Source organism: Lampris incognitus, chromosome 1 (genome assembly GCF_029633865.1).
Source record: "Lampris incognitus isolate fLamInc1 chromosome 1, fLamInc1.hap2, whole genome shotgun sequence".
NCBI classification, from domain to species: Eukaryota; Metazoa; Chordata; class Actinopteri; order Lampriformes; family Lampridae; genus Lampris; species Lampris incognitus.
This window is the reverse complement of record NC_079211.1, coordinates 19,272,160-19,291,275: the sequence shown is the minus strand read 5'-3', so window position 1 is coordinate 19,291,275 and position 19,116 is coordinate 19,272,160. Positions and strand designations below refer to the sequence as shown.

The following is a 19,116-nucleotide window of genomic DNA, read 5'->3' as shown; positions in this document are numbered from 1 at the left end:
ATGATTTCACTGCCCCCACTTAGCCAGGGCCAATCAGGGAAATGTTCAGCCCCAGAGGGTTGCTGTTGGTGACAGTTATATATGAGGAGGACAATGCTCTGCAGCTGGCTGCTGTTCAACCTCATCATTCCAAAATGCTTTGTATCCCTCTTGAAAATGTTTTTTTTTTTTTTGCTTATGTAATTCAGCTTTTATCAGTAACAGGTGATTCTTTCCACAAAACTTCAACTTTTTTTAAAACCAGTGTCTAAATATGCCTCATGATCTAAAGAATAACATTATAACATGATGCACCTGTCTTACATATGTCAGAAGTTATTGTTAAAGCACGAGTAATTTACCTCCCTTTTCGAGCGATTATCTCATTTAGAAATTAATCAGTATTACCAGGAAGGACTTTGTAGCATTACAGCATCATTTCTTGCTCTTTTATGCAATGCCTCAGAAAGGATCTAAATGTAACAAAGAAGTTGAAGGACATAGTGTTGTGTGCTGTAGTATCGCGGTTGCCACTATCTTTTATCTGAAACCATGCTCTCCCGTAGGCCAACACAATAAACCATTCTTGGCAGCCAGAGGCTACGACGTAAAGAAAGGAAAAGAAAAAGAAAAAAGTGATGCTTTGAGTTGTTTCATTGTTTTAACCTCCCTTCCATGGGTCTCTCCTTAGGCTATCATGGCTCAGCTTCCTCAAGAGCAGAAGGCAAAGATTGCAGAGCAGGTGGCCAGCTTCCAGGAGGAGAAGAGCAAACTGGATGCTGAGGTTTCCAAGTGGGATGACAGTGGCAATGATATAATCGTGCTGGCAAAGCAGATGTGCATGATCATGATGGAGATGACAGACTTCACCAGGTGAGCTCAGAGCAACAGCTTGACACATGCACAGGAAACACCTGGTGCGGGGGTGGTCAGATCTAGCACAAATGAGCACACTTGTATCTTGCATTTGTGTGGCATGCCACTCCCATGTCTTATGTCATATTTATCTATAGCAACTGTCAACCTTGCAAATATCCTACATGCCATTTATAGCTAATCCTTGTTTACCTTTAAAGTTGCTTATATGAAGAGTCCATATTGTGTGTGTGCGTGTGGAATGCTTAGTTCATCCCATTCTTTGTCATTTTATTTACTTCTCACATGCCCGGGTTTTAGAGATAAAAGCAAAATCCTTGATTTTCTTTGAAGATACAATGTTTTTTTGAACCGGCACACTTAGTGTGAACTATCACGCCATCTTCAAAGTCACTAAAGTCACTTGTTTTGCCCATTCCAACGCTCAGTTGCACACCGACTGATGCTAGAAACACTGGCCTGCCTAATTTATGCTACACACTGCAGTGACATGACATATAATGTGTTGGAATGTACCATTTGTATGAAAGTAGGGAGTGTACCTAATAAACTGGCAACTCAGTGTAAGTCAGTCCTTCAGAAACTCTGTTGTCCAACCTGCTTAATCTAAACTACATATCTAAAGTTCTGAGAGATCTAGTGGAAGATCATGCCAATTACCAGTGTTTATTATCATGACCTTACTGAATGGTCAAAAGTCTAAACTCCTAGATGAATAGCGTGAATTTTTGTGTAAATTGTGTATTTACTACACAGAAGCAATGATACTTAACCATGTGCCAATCCATGTGCAATTTGCTATTTACAAATTCAGATTCAACACTTAAAATACAATGTGAAGAGAATTTTTGGTAATGCAATTTAAATGTATAAATATTGTATATTTGTGGAATCATTGTGTCAAGCTTCAAATGAATATGTATTCACTTGTGTCTAGTAAAAGACATTTGTGGTTTACTGTACTTATGAGACACAATGGATGTGTAAGTCATGATTTCTGCGTTTATGTAGGGTTTTCCTACAGCTATTTAATTTTGGAACGAATCTGATTGCATATTCATTCATCAATCCTGATCTTTCTCAAGCAGTACTGTAGGATTTTTGTTTTTCCTGTTAAATTTCAGCTGAGCTTTAAGCAATTCGTCATACTCCCACTCCTGTTAGCATGTGTGTAGAGCTTTGTGTATGATTGTTAAATGGACAGGATTTGAGCAGAGCTGCTACAGTAGTGACCAGAATCATCTCCTGCTTCCCTGTGTACGTCACATCTCCCATTAGAATACTGATTTAACACAACTGTGTTTTCCTCCCATCCAGTCCCTGCCTCTTACTCTCATTTACTCATTTGTTTGGTTGCGCTCTGTGCCTTTCCTTTTGAATGAAAAGATACATGGGATTGAATCTGGGTTTTTAAACCATATTTAGACATGAAAGTAGGATTCCTTTTTTTGTAATGGAGATTCCATTGTGCATTAGATTGCACTGTAGGGGTATTGCTGAGTTTACTGAACTTTCGTTTTTCTACATACTGAGTGAATGCACTGTATGCATTAATTTTTGCTCATGTATGTGTATCAACAAAATCAGTTTACTGAAGCAATGAAGCCAAATGTTAGGGTCAGTTGAAAATGCTTTTTTTTTTTCTCCTGCGGTTAGTAATGTTTGATGACAATTTGGGTTAAGAATAATACACAGGGGTCATGGATATATAAGTAATGTACATCTTTCATTTTGGCATAGTAAGCAAAATGCCTCGTGAATTCTTGTCCTATCAAAAACTGAGGCTTATGAGTTCCTTGATTATGTAAGAAAGTCAGTTGGCTTTTAATTGGCTGAATTTTTGGATATAATTACACTAAGCCAAATACATGGGGCGTAACATCACTTGCTGCTTGCTATGGCTATGAATCTATTACAGCCCATGCTAGCATGTTGCAGTGTGAGCAAGCGCTGGTTTTGTTTTAATTGCTTTCAGTACTTTTAATTAATCTGTCCTAACCAGCTCTGTGTGACAGGCAGCAAACAGGGCCTGCAACATTTTGCTTGGTGGAGAAATCGCTCACTTTGACCCAATGTAAGCAAAGTTTTGCTGACTTGTTCAGATGGAAATGATGGGGGAAACAAAGTTAATTCCCACTCTGCAAAATGATTGATTGCCATTTTTTTTTAATCTATGACCTTATTGCATCTGCTCTGGACACTTTGATGAGTGAAATCGCCAGGTATTCACCCGCTGATGTTATGTTAAAACACTCGTAAAATACGCAAATTTTCCATTCACAACATCCTGCAATCCTTGAATTGTTGGTTGGTCAACTTCAGGTTTGGATTTTGGCTCATTTTGATAAGGCTGAATAGCCACCATTGTTTGAAAGACGTGAGCTATTAGATGTTAATACACCGATGCCTGAACCCTTATGGATGTTTGCATTTCACCTATCAATCAAAATTTGGGGTCTTATCACTTTGGATGTGCCCACTGTTCAAATGGGTTCTGTATAATTTCCATGAAAACTGGGTATATAAAACATTGATTTTAATAAACTCTTACCAAAATTTGGCGAAAGTAAATGAATTGCCATTAGGAAACTTCACTGCGTCAGTGTTTAGTAGGGTTTATCATATTATAAACCGCTAGACCCGACCTTTAAAGCAGCCATCATAAACTGGAATGAACATCAAAAAGCCAATAAACTCAGAATTTACAGCACTGTGGAAAAAAAAAAGGTATACTGCCCAGCTAATCTCATTGCAATGAGTCTCAAATAAGCCTTAAGTGAGAGCAATTAGTTGTGTTGGGCCCTGTGATCTTTGTTGTCTATAAAAATGATTTACCAAGTGTGATAATCTGATCCATACCTTTTTGTGGACGATACAAAAATATTTAGAATAGTTAATAAGGACACTGATACTGCCCATCTTCAAGCAGACCTCCAATAGCATGAGTGTTGCATTCCCCGTTAGGGCCGCACCAATGAGTAACTGGTGTGATAGGTGGCAACTGAAGTTAAATCCAGAAACATACAAACATTTACACGTTGGGAAAACAAGTGCCAACTGGGTTAACTACAAAGTTGGAGATTTGATGGTTCAGCATCGACAGGTCAATTGAATTTCACATTCACATTTCTGGGAAAAATTTTTAAAAAGCAAACTCTGCTGGTGATAATTAGAAGAACTTTTCTAAATTTGTGTAAGGAAACAGTTTTACCATTACTATGTAAATCCTTGGTGTGAGCTCATCTTGAATTTGCAAGCTCGGTCTGGTGTCCTTATAAAGTAAAATATAGAGAAAAAATTAAGAGGGTTCAGAGAAGAGCTACTGAACTTATCCCAGGTCTGAAAGAGATGTCATATGAAGAGAGGTTAAAAAATGTACAACTACCAGCTGTAGTATACAGGAGACATAGAGGAGACATGATCGAAGTCTATAAGCTTGTTCACAAAATATATGATTTCACAGCTGAGCCTGTTATCTATTTTTGGAATAGTAGGTATGAGTTAAGAGGGAACTCCTTAAAACTATTCCCATTAAAGTGTCACTCTGAAAAGAGAAAAAAACTTCTTCACAGTTGGTGCTGTAAGAGCATGGAACGAACTTCCAGAAGATATGGTGCAGGCTCCTTCAGTTAACTGTTTTAAAAATAGATTAGATAAATTTTGGTCAACAAAGGACTTTTTATACAATTATAAAGTTGAGTTGTGATTATTATGAATATTGTGTAACTGTGATTATTTGTTAGACTATTGTGGTTCTTTGTTTGTTTTGATTTTTGGAGTCTGGTGTAGAGGATTTGTGTCCTGTGCCAGAAAAAAAAAATCATTGAATTTCATTAAATTAGTGTTTGCATTTTGGGGACATTCATGTCAGAAGCTGCACATTAAACTTGAATGTGTATTTGTATTTTCACACTGTGTTTTAGTTTGTGTATGAGTTTAATCATGTTTTACCAATGAAGTGGATTGCAAGGTGCAGCTCGTCTTGCAGTCGCTTAAAGGGATAGTTCAGTTTTATTGACAGAAGGTGTGAATGAGTAACTCGCCAGTAGTGATATCAGTGTCTGGACACATTACCTTGTTTGGCAAGTCGCGTGGTCAGAGAGCCAGCTTCTAGTCCCTGCGAGCGGGCACAAAAATGAACAGCAGCAAACGGAGACAGCTAATAAAAACATTTTATGGTATAATAAAACCCCATTAATGTAAAAAAAAAAAAATTTAATCATCCTCAAAACAATATATCTTACACATTTCTCTCTCAATTCTCTTAAACCACTCTATCTTATAACTACTTCTTGAAGAAAGCTGGTCTATTAGTATGTACTGGAGCTGGTTCACGTTTCTCAGGTTACCAACTTTAGTGCGTTCTGTTTGAAACAACTGATCGTCTGTGAGATATGTGTTGTGAATAGGCTCCAGTGTGTAATAAGACACCGCCGTTCTTCATCATCAAAAAGTAATTCCAACATGTAGAGTGGTCTGAGAGCAGAAACAAGCATAATAGATTGCGAAAAAATGTTGTATTGTTTTATGGATAGTTAATTTTTTTTTGACGGGCATGTTCTGATATGTCTTCAAACGTTTATTCACTGTCCCCGTTTACTGCTGTTCATTTTTGAGCCTGCTCACTTGGATTAGCAACAGGCAGATCTCTGACCATGGGACTTCTTGACCAAGGTAATGTCCATGCATCATTAACATTACTAACAAGTAACTTGTGTAACCTAATGACATTAAATCCAGACTACCTCTTTAATCCCTATTTCTACAAATTAACATATACATACTTGTAACAATGCTTAAAGTGAGGAGACATCAGACTAGTCAGATTTTTACTCAACCCTGAAGCCCAAAATCCTAACTATGAAAATGTATTTTAAAATAGGAAGGGGGGGGGGGTTGAGTCCCTCCATTTACAGTCATACCTTTAGTCCTTATCAGTTTAATCTACACTGCTCAAAAAAATAAAGGGAACACATAAGCAATGCAATGTAGCTCCAAGTCAATCACACTTTTGAGATATCAACCTGTCCAGTTAGGAAGCAACACTGATTTGTGAATCAATTTCACCTGTTGGTAAATTGCAAGACAACCCCTATAAAAGGAATGGATTTGCAGGTGGTGGCCACAGACCATTTGCCTATCCTCACCTTTCTGGCCGATCTTTGGTTAGTTTTTCATTTTGCTAGTGCCCTCACCACTAGAGGTGGCATGAGGCGGTATCTGCAACCTACAGGAGTTGCTCAGGTAGTGCAGCTCATCCAGGATGGCACATCAATGCGTGCTGTGGCAAGAAGATTTGATGTGTCTCCCAGCACAGTGTCCAGAGCATGGAGGAGGTACCAGGAGACAGGCCAGTACACCAGGAGACGTGGAGGGGGCCGCAGGAGGACAACAACCCCGCAGCAGGACCGCTATCTGGTCCTTTGTGCAAGGAGGAACAGGAGGAGCACTGCTGGAGCCCTACAAAACGACCTTCAACAGGCCACTAATGTGCAGGTTTCTGCTCAAACAGTGAGAAACAGAATGCATGAGGATGGTATGAGGGCCCGACGTCCACAATTGGGGCCTGTGCTCACAGCCCAACACCGTGTAGCCCGATTGACCTTTGCCAGAGAACATCTTGGTTGGCAGATTCGCCATTGGCGCCCTGTGCTCTTCACAGATGAGAGCAGGTTCACACTGAACACGTGACAGACATGAGAGAGTCTGGAGACGCTGTGGAGAACGTTCTGCTGCCTGCAACATCCTCCAGCATGACCAGTTTGGCGGTGGGTCAGTGATGGTCTGGGGAGGCATATCCTTGGAGGGCCGCACAGACCTCTACGTGCTAGCCAGAGGTACCATGACTGCCATTAGGTACCGGGATGAGATCCTCAGACCCATTGTCAGACCATATGCTGGTGCAGTGGGCCCTGGGTTCCTGCTCATGCATGACAATGCTCATCCTCCTGTGGCCAGAGTGTGTCAGCAGTTCCTGTATGTCGAGGGCATTGATGCTATGGACTGGCCTGCACGTTCCCCAGACCTGAATCCAATCGAGCACCTCTGGGACATCATGTCTCGTACCATCCACCAACACGATGTCGCACCACAGACTGTCCAGGAGTTGACCGATGCCCTGATCCAGGTCTGGGAGGAGATCCCTCAGGAGACCATCCGTCGTCTCATCAGGAGCATGCCCAGACGTTGTAGGGAGTGCATACAGGCACGTGGAGGCCACACACACTACTGAGCCTCATTTTGAATCGTCTTGAAGAATTTCCACAGAAGTTGGATCAGCCTATGTTCTCATTTTCCTCTTTGATTTTGAGTATGATTCTGAATCCAGACCTTAATGGGCTAATGATTTTGATCATTCTTATGTTATTTTGCTCTAAACACATTCCTCTGTCTAATAAATAAAGATTTTCAGCTGAAATATTTCATTCATCGAGGTCTATATTGTGTTTTTAGGTGTTCCCTTTATTTTTTTGAGCAGTGTAGTATCCGGACTCACACTATCCCAAGTATCTACGTATCTAGATCTCTCTTCAGTGTCCCAACTCCTAGTAGCTTTTTTTGCTTCATTATCTGGATCCGGGGATCTTTGAGAACTCGGCGTTCTGCATTTGTTTTTGTTTTTTTTCCGGGATTTTCCCTCCTTTTCTCCCCAATTGTACTTGGCCAATTATCTCACTCTTCCAAGCCATCCTGGTCGCTGCTCCACCCCCTCTGCTGATCCAGGGAGGGTTGCAGACTACCACATGCGTCCTCTGATACATGTGGAGTCGCCAGCCGCTTCTTTTCACCTGACAGTGAGGAGTTTCGCCAGGGGGACGTAGCACGTGGGAAGATCACACTGTTCCCCCCAGTCCTCCGCCCCAACAGGGACCCTGACCAACCAGAGGAGGCACTAGTGCAGCAACCAGGACACATACCCACATCTGGCTTCCCACACGCAGACACAGCCAATTGTATCTGTAAGGACGCCCGACCAAGTCGGAGGTAACACAGGGATTCGAACTGGAGATCTCCATGTTAGTAGGCAACGGAATAGACTGCTATGCTACCCAGATGCCCATGCATTTGGGTTTCTCTACAGAAAATTGCATCTGTAAAGCGCTGTGAGAGAAAGGACAGTTCTTCGTAGAGGAAATTGCCTTCTTTTATCTCGCTGGTAACCAGAGAAATCCCAAAAATTATCCCGTTAAAATGTGACAGAAGCTAAGCTTATTGGCACATCACCTGAGAATCCCTGCCATCTTCTTTGTGGCGAGTTCCTGTTTATGGCCTTGTGTGTGTGTGTGCGTGCGTGCGCGTGTGTGCGTGCGCGTGTGTGTGCATCTTCATGTGCGTGTCTCTGTCTGTCTGCATGGGCACATGTGGGCTTGATACTTGCAAACTTATCTCCTAAAGTAATAATTATGGGGCTGCATCTCCACTATGCATTTGTGTTTAACAGAAAATGTCTGTCTCAGCATGATTGTTTAGAAAGTGTCTGGAGGAACTGTGAGGACATTTTGATGTGCTTGGTGCAGGTGAGGGTTGTGTATTTGTGTCTATGTGGTGGGGCCTTTTCAAACTTATAAGTGAATTACTCATAGAACTATTTTGCCTTGTTCTGACTCCAAGTAGCAATAATGTTGATGATGAAACGTTGCCTTCATCTTTGTTTTTGAGCGAGTAAAAGATTCTTTATTTCCTTTCTATTTGCCATGAAGGTATAATATTGGAAAACAGAAATCAAAATACTGAGACAGCGACAGCGACAGCCAGCAATTCAGCTCTCGAAGTAAACTGAATCCCACCATTTCTCATTTGATCCATGATACCTGGAAGGATCACGAGAAAATATTTGCAAAGTAGCTTTTCCTACTAGACCTGTTTTACCCCATGTTAATGACATGGTAATGATACTTCCTCACATCTCAAAGTGTACATCATGCATGTATTCTTAACATACATGTTTAAAGGGACAGTTCACCCAAAATAAAATATAAGTTTTTCTTCTTACCTGTAGTGCTATTTATCCATCTAGATCTTTTTTTTTTTGTGGGTTGTCAAGTTTTGGAGTTATTGGCCCTAGAGATGTCTGCCTTCTCTCGAATACAATGGAAATGAATGGCACTCAGCTTGTGTTTCTCAGAGCCCCAAAAAAATACATTTCAAAAACTCAACAACAATGTCTCTTTCCAGACATCATGACCCAGTTACTCAAGATAATCCACAGACGTTGTTGTGAGCAGTTTCATGTAGGAACTATTTTCTTAGACCTAACTACACCTACATGAAACTGCACACAACAGGGTCTGCGGATTATCTTGAGTAACCAGGTCTTGATTTCTGGAAAGAGACATTGCTGTTGAGTTTTTCAAACGTTTATTTTTTGAGTAACACAAGCCATATGCCATCCAGTTCCATTGTATTCAAGAGAAGGTAGACATCTCCAAAACCCAGCAACTCGCACCAAAACAAGCTAGATGGCTAAATAGCACTACAGGTTAAGAGGAAAAACATGTATTTTTGATTTTGGGGTGAACTGTCCCTTTACATGTTTCTTGAAGTTTACAATGACATTTAGCTATAAAGGCAATTGCTGTCTCTTTCAAGCCTTTACGATGTAAAACAGGACCAAGGAATTCAAATGCTCTCCTTTTACATGAGCAAAACTCCCACCTAACTATTTGGATTTTTGTGAATTGTAGATTTTAAATATTGGACATGTACAAAGGAATTGGAAGCACTTACATATGTTCAAAATGGATTTTTGTAGTTGGGCTTTAGTGCACATCAATTGTGTCTACAGACATATGGCTGCTAGCTTTAATAGAAGAAGTTAAAAAAAATAATTTATATTTATTCATGACGTTATTGGGACACAATATACACTGATGTCACAATATCTCAATAGGCGGACAGAAAAATGCTCTGTTTCACTGAAACCCCAGAAATGCAAAAATGATCCCTACTTATTGTCCCTGTTTCAGATAAAGACACAAGGTTGAAAATCAGCGTAATTCCCCTTTAATGAATTTAGTTTACACTATTATGAACACATCTAACTTCAGTTAAAAAATTAAAAAAAAGAAAGCTAATGGAAAGCAGATGTCCCTAAATCATTTTAAACAGTAAAGCAAATGATTTGAAATCATTATAATTTCTTTTTTGTGATTCCTTGTGCATCCTTTTATGTGTTTATGCACATGTAAGCACTTACACATGCTTATCCATTTGGCGATATATGTCCCCATTATGTCTTCAATCTCACATGCAGCAGGAGTGCATAGAAGGTCGCAAGCTGGCTAATTCCGCCCACGCCCAAATTATTGCCCCTTCAGCCTTGAGCTGGCATATAGCCTCGCCAAGGTTAATGCTCTATGAGGAAATTGATCCAGGATGCTCTCCTGACTTATCTGCAGAGAGACTGAGAGAGATTCTTGTTGACTCCCATTTTGCTTATGGCTGTATGGTGGTTCTCATGAATAAGGCATGTGTGACTTGGATACATGCAACATATTTGGGAGCCACCTGTCTGCGGCCATTGTGTGCTATGGAGCACTTCGTCTGATATGGCTTACTCCCATCTCGAGTCCTGTGGCTGTCACCAGACCCTGACAGTTCCCCTTGGGGATGAATAAAGTATTCTGATTCTGATTCTCCACGTATAAATCTACAGTGAAAATCTGATGAGGGTAAATCTGGGATCCACTAGGTCCCTCTTGCCTCTCTCCCTCCCTATCTTTCCCCCATAAGAAAACAGTCACCTTGCCTTCCTTGCAGAGCTAGAAATGTGAAGATTTGGCTATTAGAGCACACACTTCAGTTCTTATGGTTCTAATGTATATTTAACCCAAGAGTTGGGTTTTGCTTTGTTTTTTACAGTAGATCAATTTTGGCTGCACTTATGGCATGGTTTAACAATTAAAGTTTAATCAGCCTTAAAGTAAGTGTTATGATTGTATTGGGCAAAACCCTGTCTTTTAGAGATGCTGATTTCAACCCCCCCCCCCCCAAAAAAAACAAAAAAAACGACAGTGCCCTCAGCTCTGTCTTCAGTGCTAGACCTGCCCCTGGAGAGCTTCCAGGCTGTGCCATGATGCATGGCCTCCTCCGCGAGCACCCTGACTCTGTTCACAGCAGAACAGCAAAGGGGAGAGCAAGGGAGGGGAAGGGTTGGAGATGGGAGAGGAGGGCAAAGAGAACACAAAATTCCATCTGTTCTGGGTTGGATGGCTCATTTTTTAGCCTGGAGAGAGCAGCTTTGAATCCAATTTGTGCCTCATGCCAACTGTGTCCCATAGTCCCTTGTGGGGACACAAAGCTGGCAAACGACTGACGTGCTTTACAGTGGGTTGGGTCAGAGTTTGCCTGTGTTGGGAGTAGCTTCGTTTGGGTGGAATCAAGGGTTGAAGGTATGGCATTAGGACACTGAGCCAGAACCATTTGTTTAAGTTAAACACTCACTTCCTTTTTCAGTCATTCCTTTTTTCCTCCTGTTTGTGTCTCAACATCGAAGGAGGAAAATGACCAGACAAATGAAGAGTGGGTGGCTTGTGTATTGTGGCATTTAGAATATCTGGATCAGTTCTGCCAATACATGTGAATTCAGCCGTCCTCACCTCTTAGCCTTCTAAGAAAGTCTTCAAAGCTGCTTGAACTAAAGGGGCTAAACAGGTTATATTAACAGCTGAATTGGACAGGAGACTTTCTGTTAGGGGAACAAGCACATGACAAAGGCAAACAAGCACTGATGTGATGGCCTTCAAGCTGAAGGCTACGCCCTTGAGTTGAAATGGGTCATAAAATGTTTGCGACCCTGGCCGATCCAAACGGTGCCAGAGGTCCTCGTGTGTTTTCACGTATGTGTGGAAGTGTGCATGCTTGAGCATATCCGTGTGCATTTGCTATGCTTTTCTGATCTATACCTATGCATCATGCCTCTGAGTCTTTACCTATCTGACCGAGGAACAACCTTCAAAAGCACACAGCAGTTCTAGGACTGAGATACTGCTGCTGAATATTAAATAAAGCTGCAGTAGATCAGAAACGGTGACTGATCTCGTCTCTCTCTTCCCAGGGGGAAAGGGCCGCTGAAGAACACGTCTGATGTCATCAGTGCCGCCAAGAAAATTGCAGAGGCCGGATCAAGAATGGACAAGCTAGGCCGCACCATCGCTGACAATGTAAGTCATAGGTAACCCCTCTCCCCCAATCTCCTAGGTTTTGATCTTGAATACACCATTGCTCCTCCGACCCTTAAATAATATGGTTAGAACTTTAGACTTGTTTCAATCCTAAATCTTGCACATGCTGGTGTGTATTTTTAATGAATATGCATGGCATGGGGGGGGGGGGGTTGCAGGACAGTTGTTGGCAGGCTCGTGGAAATCTCCGATGTTTGCTGACGAGCCTTGCCGAAAAGTACGTCGGCTTTTCCTTATCGTAAGCTTGGTAATTAGCCTACCTACACAGTCTTTGGATTTTCATTGATGGTTTTAACATGTCAACAATGCTAGCAGCTACCTGGAGGAATCATTACTTTTCACAAGTCCAAAATCCACCAGCACAGCACATTTCCCCATGTTTTTATCATTTCACCACAAAAGCAAAACAAAGACGATTTAAGTTTCTCTCAAAGTGAATGTATTGTCATCGACTGTCTCCCTTTTTAAAATCCTGTGGTGTACTTGACAGATCTCCAGATTTTAACCAACATCCTCTCTGAATGTCAGGATTCAATTTTTTCCCTCGTCTCTGTGTAATGCATTCTTGAATTACAAGGTTTGGCATGTGTGGCGAAGTTGTATCACAGTTGGGCCTCTATGGCACAGAGATACAGATATAAATGGACACTGAGGGGCTCAACAGCCTGTTTAGTAAAGCCAAGACTTATAAAAGCAGTTAAAAACACAGACATCTAGTCTTCAGCTTGGGGAGAGAGTGACCACCATGTGTATCTGTGGCTCTGTCCCCGCTGCATATTTGTTTGGTGTGCAGCTGCATTGTAACCCATCTCAAGCCTATAAGGCTGACTCAAGACAGGTGTGACCGCACCCCATTCCACCAGTGTGTTTTTCACTGCATTCTGTTTGCAGTAAGATAAATTCATGAATAGCAATTCTGTAGGACATCCATTGGAAAAAAATTACTTTAAAATTCTCCACATGTATGTGCCACTTCAAGCTAACAGTAAGCTGTAAAAAGTGGGATAACCACCCAGATGTAATGTGTGAAGATAATGCTATAGGATTTGTGTAGCTAAGCTACTTTATTGGCTGAAAATTAGACATCTGTCTGCGTGTTGGCATCAGTAACATTTTCATTATGTTCTCGATCGCCATTTTACATCTGCCAAAGCAAGACTCGTTTATGTTTGTACCAGTCAGAATAGGCTCACAGAAATTTGAAATTTGGACACATTATTTGTTTTTCTTTCAAGGAACCTATTTTAGATAGGACAGCTGCACCATCAGACCTCGGATGTAATTTTCATTCTGTTGCAGGCAAAGTAGATAACTTACTGACCAAATCTTATGGACAAAACATAGCTAACCCTTCTTACTATTGTATACGTTATTAATTAAATTCATATATTATCCCTTCTACCCAGTTTTTGATAATCTTGTAAAAGTCCACCATATTTTGTAACAGTCAGGGCATTGGCCCTCACCATCCATTCTCCATCAACCACTGCGCGGTCCCCCTATCAATCAATCAATCTCTCTCTCTCACACACACACACGCTCAGTCTCCCACTCCCCCATATCCAGTTCCATAATATCTTCACAACTGCCTCCTTTTCAATCCCTTACCCCAGAGAATATGCTCCGTGACATAACATAAGAAAACACATTTCAATTATCCATGGCCTCATATTTCACTTAAATACTTATACTGTATCACTCCTGAGAGACACTGTACATGATTTATTCCCCAACTTGTTCATACGCCGTCTCTTAGGACTGAAAATAGACTCCCTACCTCTGCAGTATGTATACATTTTGTATGTAAATCATGGAGAGGTGTAGCTGTGATGTCAGCAGCAAGCTATGGCTGTCAGATTGAAGCTGACATGGACTTCCCCCGTGAAGGCACTGCTTGCCTCTGTGGTCCTGAGATTTACTTGCTGTGGGTTTCTTTTGCATGTATCACGCTGGCGTGCATCAAGGCAAGTGCACCGCCTTCAGATGTTGGCACTAAGATTTTGATAAAACACATTGGAATTGTCAGTACACCGCAACTCTGGTTACCTTTACTTCACCATTGATCTGACTTTGGCAATGTGTTGTCCTCATAGCAAAAAGCCTCATCATGAAGTCATGACTTCATTAAAATGTCTGAAGATTATCAAAAAGTTATGGGTTTGGCTGCTTTGTAATGGCCTTAAAGATTTGTTTTAAACAACTGTTTCACATCTTTGTTAAGCATTTCCAAACAGTCAGTTTGCACATACACAAGGCATTGTTTGATTGATGCAGTTTCGTTTCATTTCATTGGGCTTTTCCTACCAATTGGTTGTGTAATGAGGAAGGAAATGTTTTAACAATTTTGTGTGGGAGCACTTATAAAACATTTGTTGCTCATTTTGTTATTTACTGAAAACATACAAGAACGTTTTGAATGTTTCTCAGTGTTGAGAAGGAAATTTAAGGGCCTTAATCCAACTTGCTGCATGACCACAGGTTTTTAAATAGAATAGTGCAGACCCCCGCCAGGCATATCTCCCCTTCTCTGGTGCTCGAACTTAGGCAAAAAACCAGCTGGGGAGTTAGCATTCAATTGCGGTGTAAAACAGGTTTTTCCAAAGTTTTTGAATCACTGCAACCACAAGAGGTCCTTGATCATACAGTCATAATTGTGTACAAAAATAGACTGACAGACGCAGCTGTATGCGAGGCTAGCAGCAGACAGATACATGTACACACAGACAGAAAAGCCTGTATATTTCCTGCCATTATAAGACTTGTGCAGTGCCCAAGTTGATTGAACAGGGAATATGAAAAAAACGTTTTTAATATGTAGCATTCAAACTAAAAAAAAATCTACCTAAAAAACATTTTACCTCTCAGTCTGTGGATGTGCAGCCTCCTAGGTGGACCTTTGCTCGAATGAGACCAAGTCTAATATGAACTTGCACTTTCCAAAAGAAAAGGTTTGCTATGTGACCATTTTACCCTAACCCTGTCTTTATTTTCATAATTTGATAAATCTGGGTAAACGGTTTATACTCGGGCATGCATGACTCAGCTCGGGCAGCAGCAAGAATATACAATACTGCCTATCTTGACTGCAACCTAGAGGAAGCTGTTCCTTCATAATTTCCACATTTTTTGGATTATCAACATTCTTGTAATAACTTTTGATCATGTCGCTGCCCAATCCGAGTCAACCGTAGATTTTAATCACGCATGCGTTTGCATGCCCACAGTTGACTTAGCTCGGGCAGCGACAGAGCAGCGTTGGCTGAGCGAGCTAGAGAGTGAATGAAGAGAGGAAGCGGCAGTAGTGAGAACCAACGTTTTTCAAAGGTTTTGAATCACTGCAACCACAAGAGGTCCTTGATCATACAGACATAACTAAGGGGTGGGACGATATGAAAATGTCATGTCACGATTATCCTGGTCAGGATAACCGGGATTCACAATATTATCCTGATAATAATCAAAATATGCTTTTAAAACTCTTAAAATGGCACTAAAACATACTGGAATCACTTTACCTTGTATTTTTGTAGGAATAGGACAGATAGGACACATCGTTTTTTAGTGACTATCCTTTTTAATGAAAAACAAGGACAAATTCAGGCCTCGATCACATGAAAATGGATATTTTTCTAAACAGATATTCCCCTTCCATTTTAAAAAAAAAAATCTGTTTTAGTGACATAAAACACTGTTTTCATGTGGATTAGAGGCCAAAACGTAGAGGGAAATTTTAATTTTGCAAAACATCCCTATCAGTGTGGACAAGGCATCAGACTCACCAACAACGAGCAGGTAACCACAATAACAACTTGCTCTCCTACAGCCAACAAAACACTCGTCACATTGGGCTTCGGTGGGACTATCCGGATCCCATGGCGGAGGTGACGTCTCGGAGGACGCCATTCCTCAGCAAAACAACCACTAAAAAAGGGCAGGAGAGTCACCAATCACCCAACAAGCAGAAAAGACAGATGGAAAAACAGGAGGGGGGGGGAAAGTTAGAAACAGAGTACAGTGCAACCTTACGTGGTGTAATCGTTCATGCTCGTGCTTGCGCGACTCAGATCTACCGCTGAGATCGAGTAGTGACAACCATAGACATAATAAGTACATAGACGCTGGATTGTACATCAACATCGCCTTCATATTGGACCGGGCAAGATCCACTAGTTATCCAATACAAGTAAACGGGGAGCTGTGGTTTCTCTGGACATAACGTTTACATTTCTCCACCGATTTAAATGTCTTTTTTTTTATATTCAAAGTTTTACGATCTATGTGGAGTACCAAAAAAAAAGTTTTGTCTCCAGTTACTTAGAATCTCAATTTTTAGGCTATAATCACTGCTAGATGCTCAAGAGAGAAGTGTGTATCAACGTTAGGCTTACATGAACTGAATTACTTATGTGGTGGAAAGCAATTCATTGTCAATAATTCATATTTTCATAACTTTATAGTGCTTTCTATCCAGAAAAACTGCAGCTCTCCAGTTTACTTGTATTTATTTACAGGCCAGTCTTGCCTGGTCCAGTATGGCAGCAGTCAGTCTATGCAGTAGCGTACCATGGGGTTTCAGTTGGGGTCTTCAGTAATGAACTGCACCCCCCCCCCCATTGCAGCATCACCATCAGATCTTCATTTGTCACTCAGCAACCAGATTGCACATGCACACTTCATGGCACAGAAACAACTAGAAGAATGCACACTGTGTCTCCGCCAGGCATATCTCCCCTTCTTTGGTGCTGGGACTTGGTGACAAACCACCCATTTTTTTGCCTACCGGGAGAAGGGGCCCTTATTAAAAGAGTTAAGATGTGTTTAACCGTCGTGGTTTTCATGTTGTAAAATGTAGGCAAATGACTTTCATTCATTCTAAAGCAATAGAAAAAGGGTATAAAACATAGCTCAGCCATGGAAAATGTTTTATTGTGGCTACTGAGGTGATTTCCATCTGGGACCATGATTAAATTATACTCCTGAAATTGTATTTTTTTAGCCAAGTTTTAACATTGGAGTCTATGGCACTTCTGTGTCTAATCCCACGTCTAAACAAACATGGTGGCGAGGTGAATAAAGCGAATTATTTTTGCTTCATCCAGTGTTCCTCCAGTTCTCCTGTGCTGAGATCATCAGTGAATTATTTGCAAAATACGATCAGCATCTCGTTTACTTTCAACAGTCATACCTGAACATGTAATGGGCATTGTCACTGCCCAAGCTAAATCAAATGTGCGTGTGGAAGCAGCGTCAGAGAGCAGTGTTGGTCGAGTGTGAATGAAGAGAGGGAGCGGAGATAGTGTGAACAAAACTTTTCCAAGGGTTTTTAATAACCGCAACTACGAGAGGTTTTTGATCATATGGTCATAACTGCGCAAAAAATAGGCTGATAGGTCCAGTAGTTTGTAAGATTAGCCGCGAACAGGCACACGCACATGACCAAATGCGTAACATCTGGCGGAGAGAACAAACAAGTTTCCACACTTGATGTAGTGTTCACCAGTTGCTCACGCAACTTCAACAAATTCAATAAGAATAAGCTGCACACCAACTTGGAGTTTAAGTTCCACCTCACTTAAAAGACTCGTGGCAGCCTTCTCTTGGAAAATTCATACAGTAATTTAATCCATTTGGGAGAACGTATAAAAAAATGCTGACAACCAGATTCGCAAAAAAACATGAAGTAGATCAGCAACAAGATTGTCAGTAGCTGTGAATGTGGCGGCCATTGTGCTTAAGCTTGCTCACAACCTGCCAAAGGCTCAAGCTCAAAGTTGATGGTGACACCAGGGTTAGCACCGACACATCACATGGCCCTGGGGCATTCTGTCGCTACACATCAAAATTTGATAGGCTGATGATAACAGTCACTCAAAGTTGTAAGCAATTTGGCGCTCTGGGCTTCAACAGAGGGCTAGCAATACAAACTAGTGCTGGTCCAAGGAGCTGGGATGCATTTAGATGACATAGGAAAACCCTGCTCTGCCCCAGGAGAAAACAAGTAATATATTTCGGGCACATTTCCAATTAACTATGAAAAACAAATTATGATTTTGATTTTGACAGGGCCAACAGAGATGGCTCTGATGGCCCTGACAGCCCACCACTTCATCTGTGTATATATATCTTATTTGACCTCTCCTGGAACTATCGGGAGGGAGGGAGTGCTCATGTGAGGCTATTCACAATTATCCCCATGTACGATTATCCCGATAATGGAAATTCACCAAGATCTACTTTTTGTGAGTGTTTATCGCGATCCGCAATAAAATCCTATATCGTCCCATCTGTAGTCATAACTTGGGGGGGGGGGGGGATTAAGGCTGATAGGTCCAGTAGTATGCGAGATTAGCCGCGGACAGATACACACGGACACACACCACGGACACACGTGACCAAACTCATAATCCCCTCCAGGCTATCCGCCTGGTGGGGATAATTAGGTCTTGGCATCCTAAAAACATCTGCAGTAAGCTTTGAGTGGAGCCCCCCCCCCCCCCCCCATAATCTGACATAATGAGCAGCCGGCCTCCAAGAGCCCTACACTATTGATATTTTATTTAAACAGCCCTCAGATCCTTCATGTAGCAGACCCATGTCGATCACTAAGGAAAACCCTTACCTGCACAGACCTAATTGCATCTGAATAGAGAACGAGGCATTCAGAAGTTTTTTTGTTTCTTTTCCCCTAACCCTTTTTTTTTCCCTCCATGCTTCAACGCAGGCTTCAGAAGCTGCTTATTCACTTTAATGAATACAGTGTTATCCCCCAAAGAGAACAGATGGGCAACTAGGCAGGTGTGTGTGGGTGTGCATGCATGCATATCTGTGCATATTTGTGTATATGTCTGCAAATGTGCATGTCTGTTCACTTGCCTGCATCCACATGCTTGTAAAATTGTTGGATTTGGGTTACGTTTTTCTGTTGTTGTTTTTTTTCACTCAAGACCATTTGTAGCTATTTGGTTCTGTATCAGTTTTGTCTGTCTGAGCGTGTATGTCTGTGTATGTGTGCACACTATTAGGGGATTTAGGGGTTTGAAGCACTCAAAGTATGAATAAATGAAGAGCTTTGGCTGTT

The 19,116-nt window shown here is 41.4% G+C and overlaps 1 protein-coding gene across 1 annotated transcript in view; it reads left to right on the top strand.

The window, feature by feature from the left end:
* ctnna1 (catenin (cadherin-associated protein), alpha 1) overlaps positions 1–19,116 on the top strand; it is a 170,377-nt gene that overhangs the window by 135,205 nt on the left and 16,056 nt on the right. The window contains exons 15-16 of the mRNA XM_056296807.1: positions 671–852; positions 11,912–12,017. Coding sequence (XP_056152782.1) covers positions 671–852; positions 11,912–12,017 — 288 coding nt within the window. The remainder of the gene's footprint in view (positions 1–670; positions 853–11,911; positions 12,018–19,116) is intronic.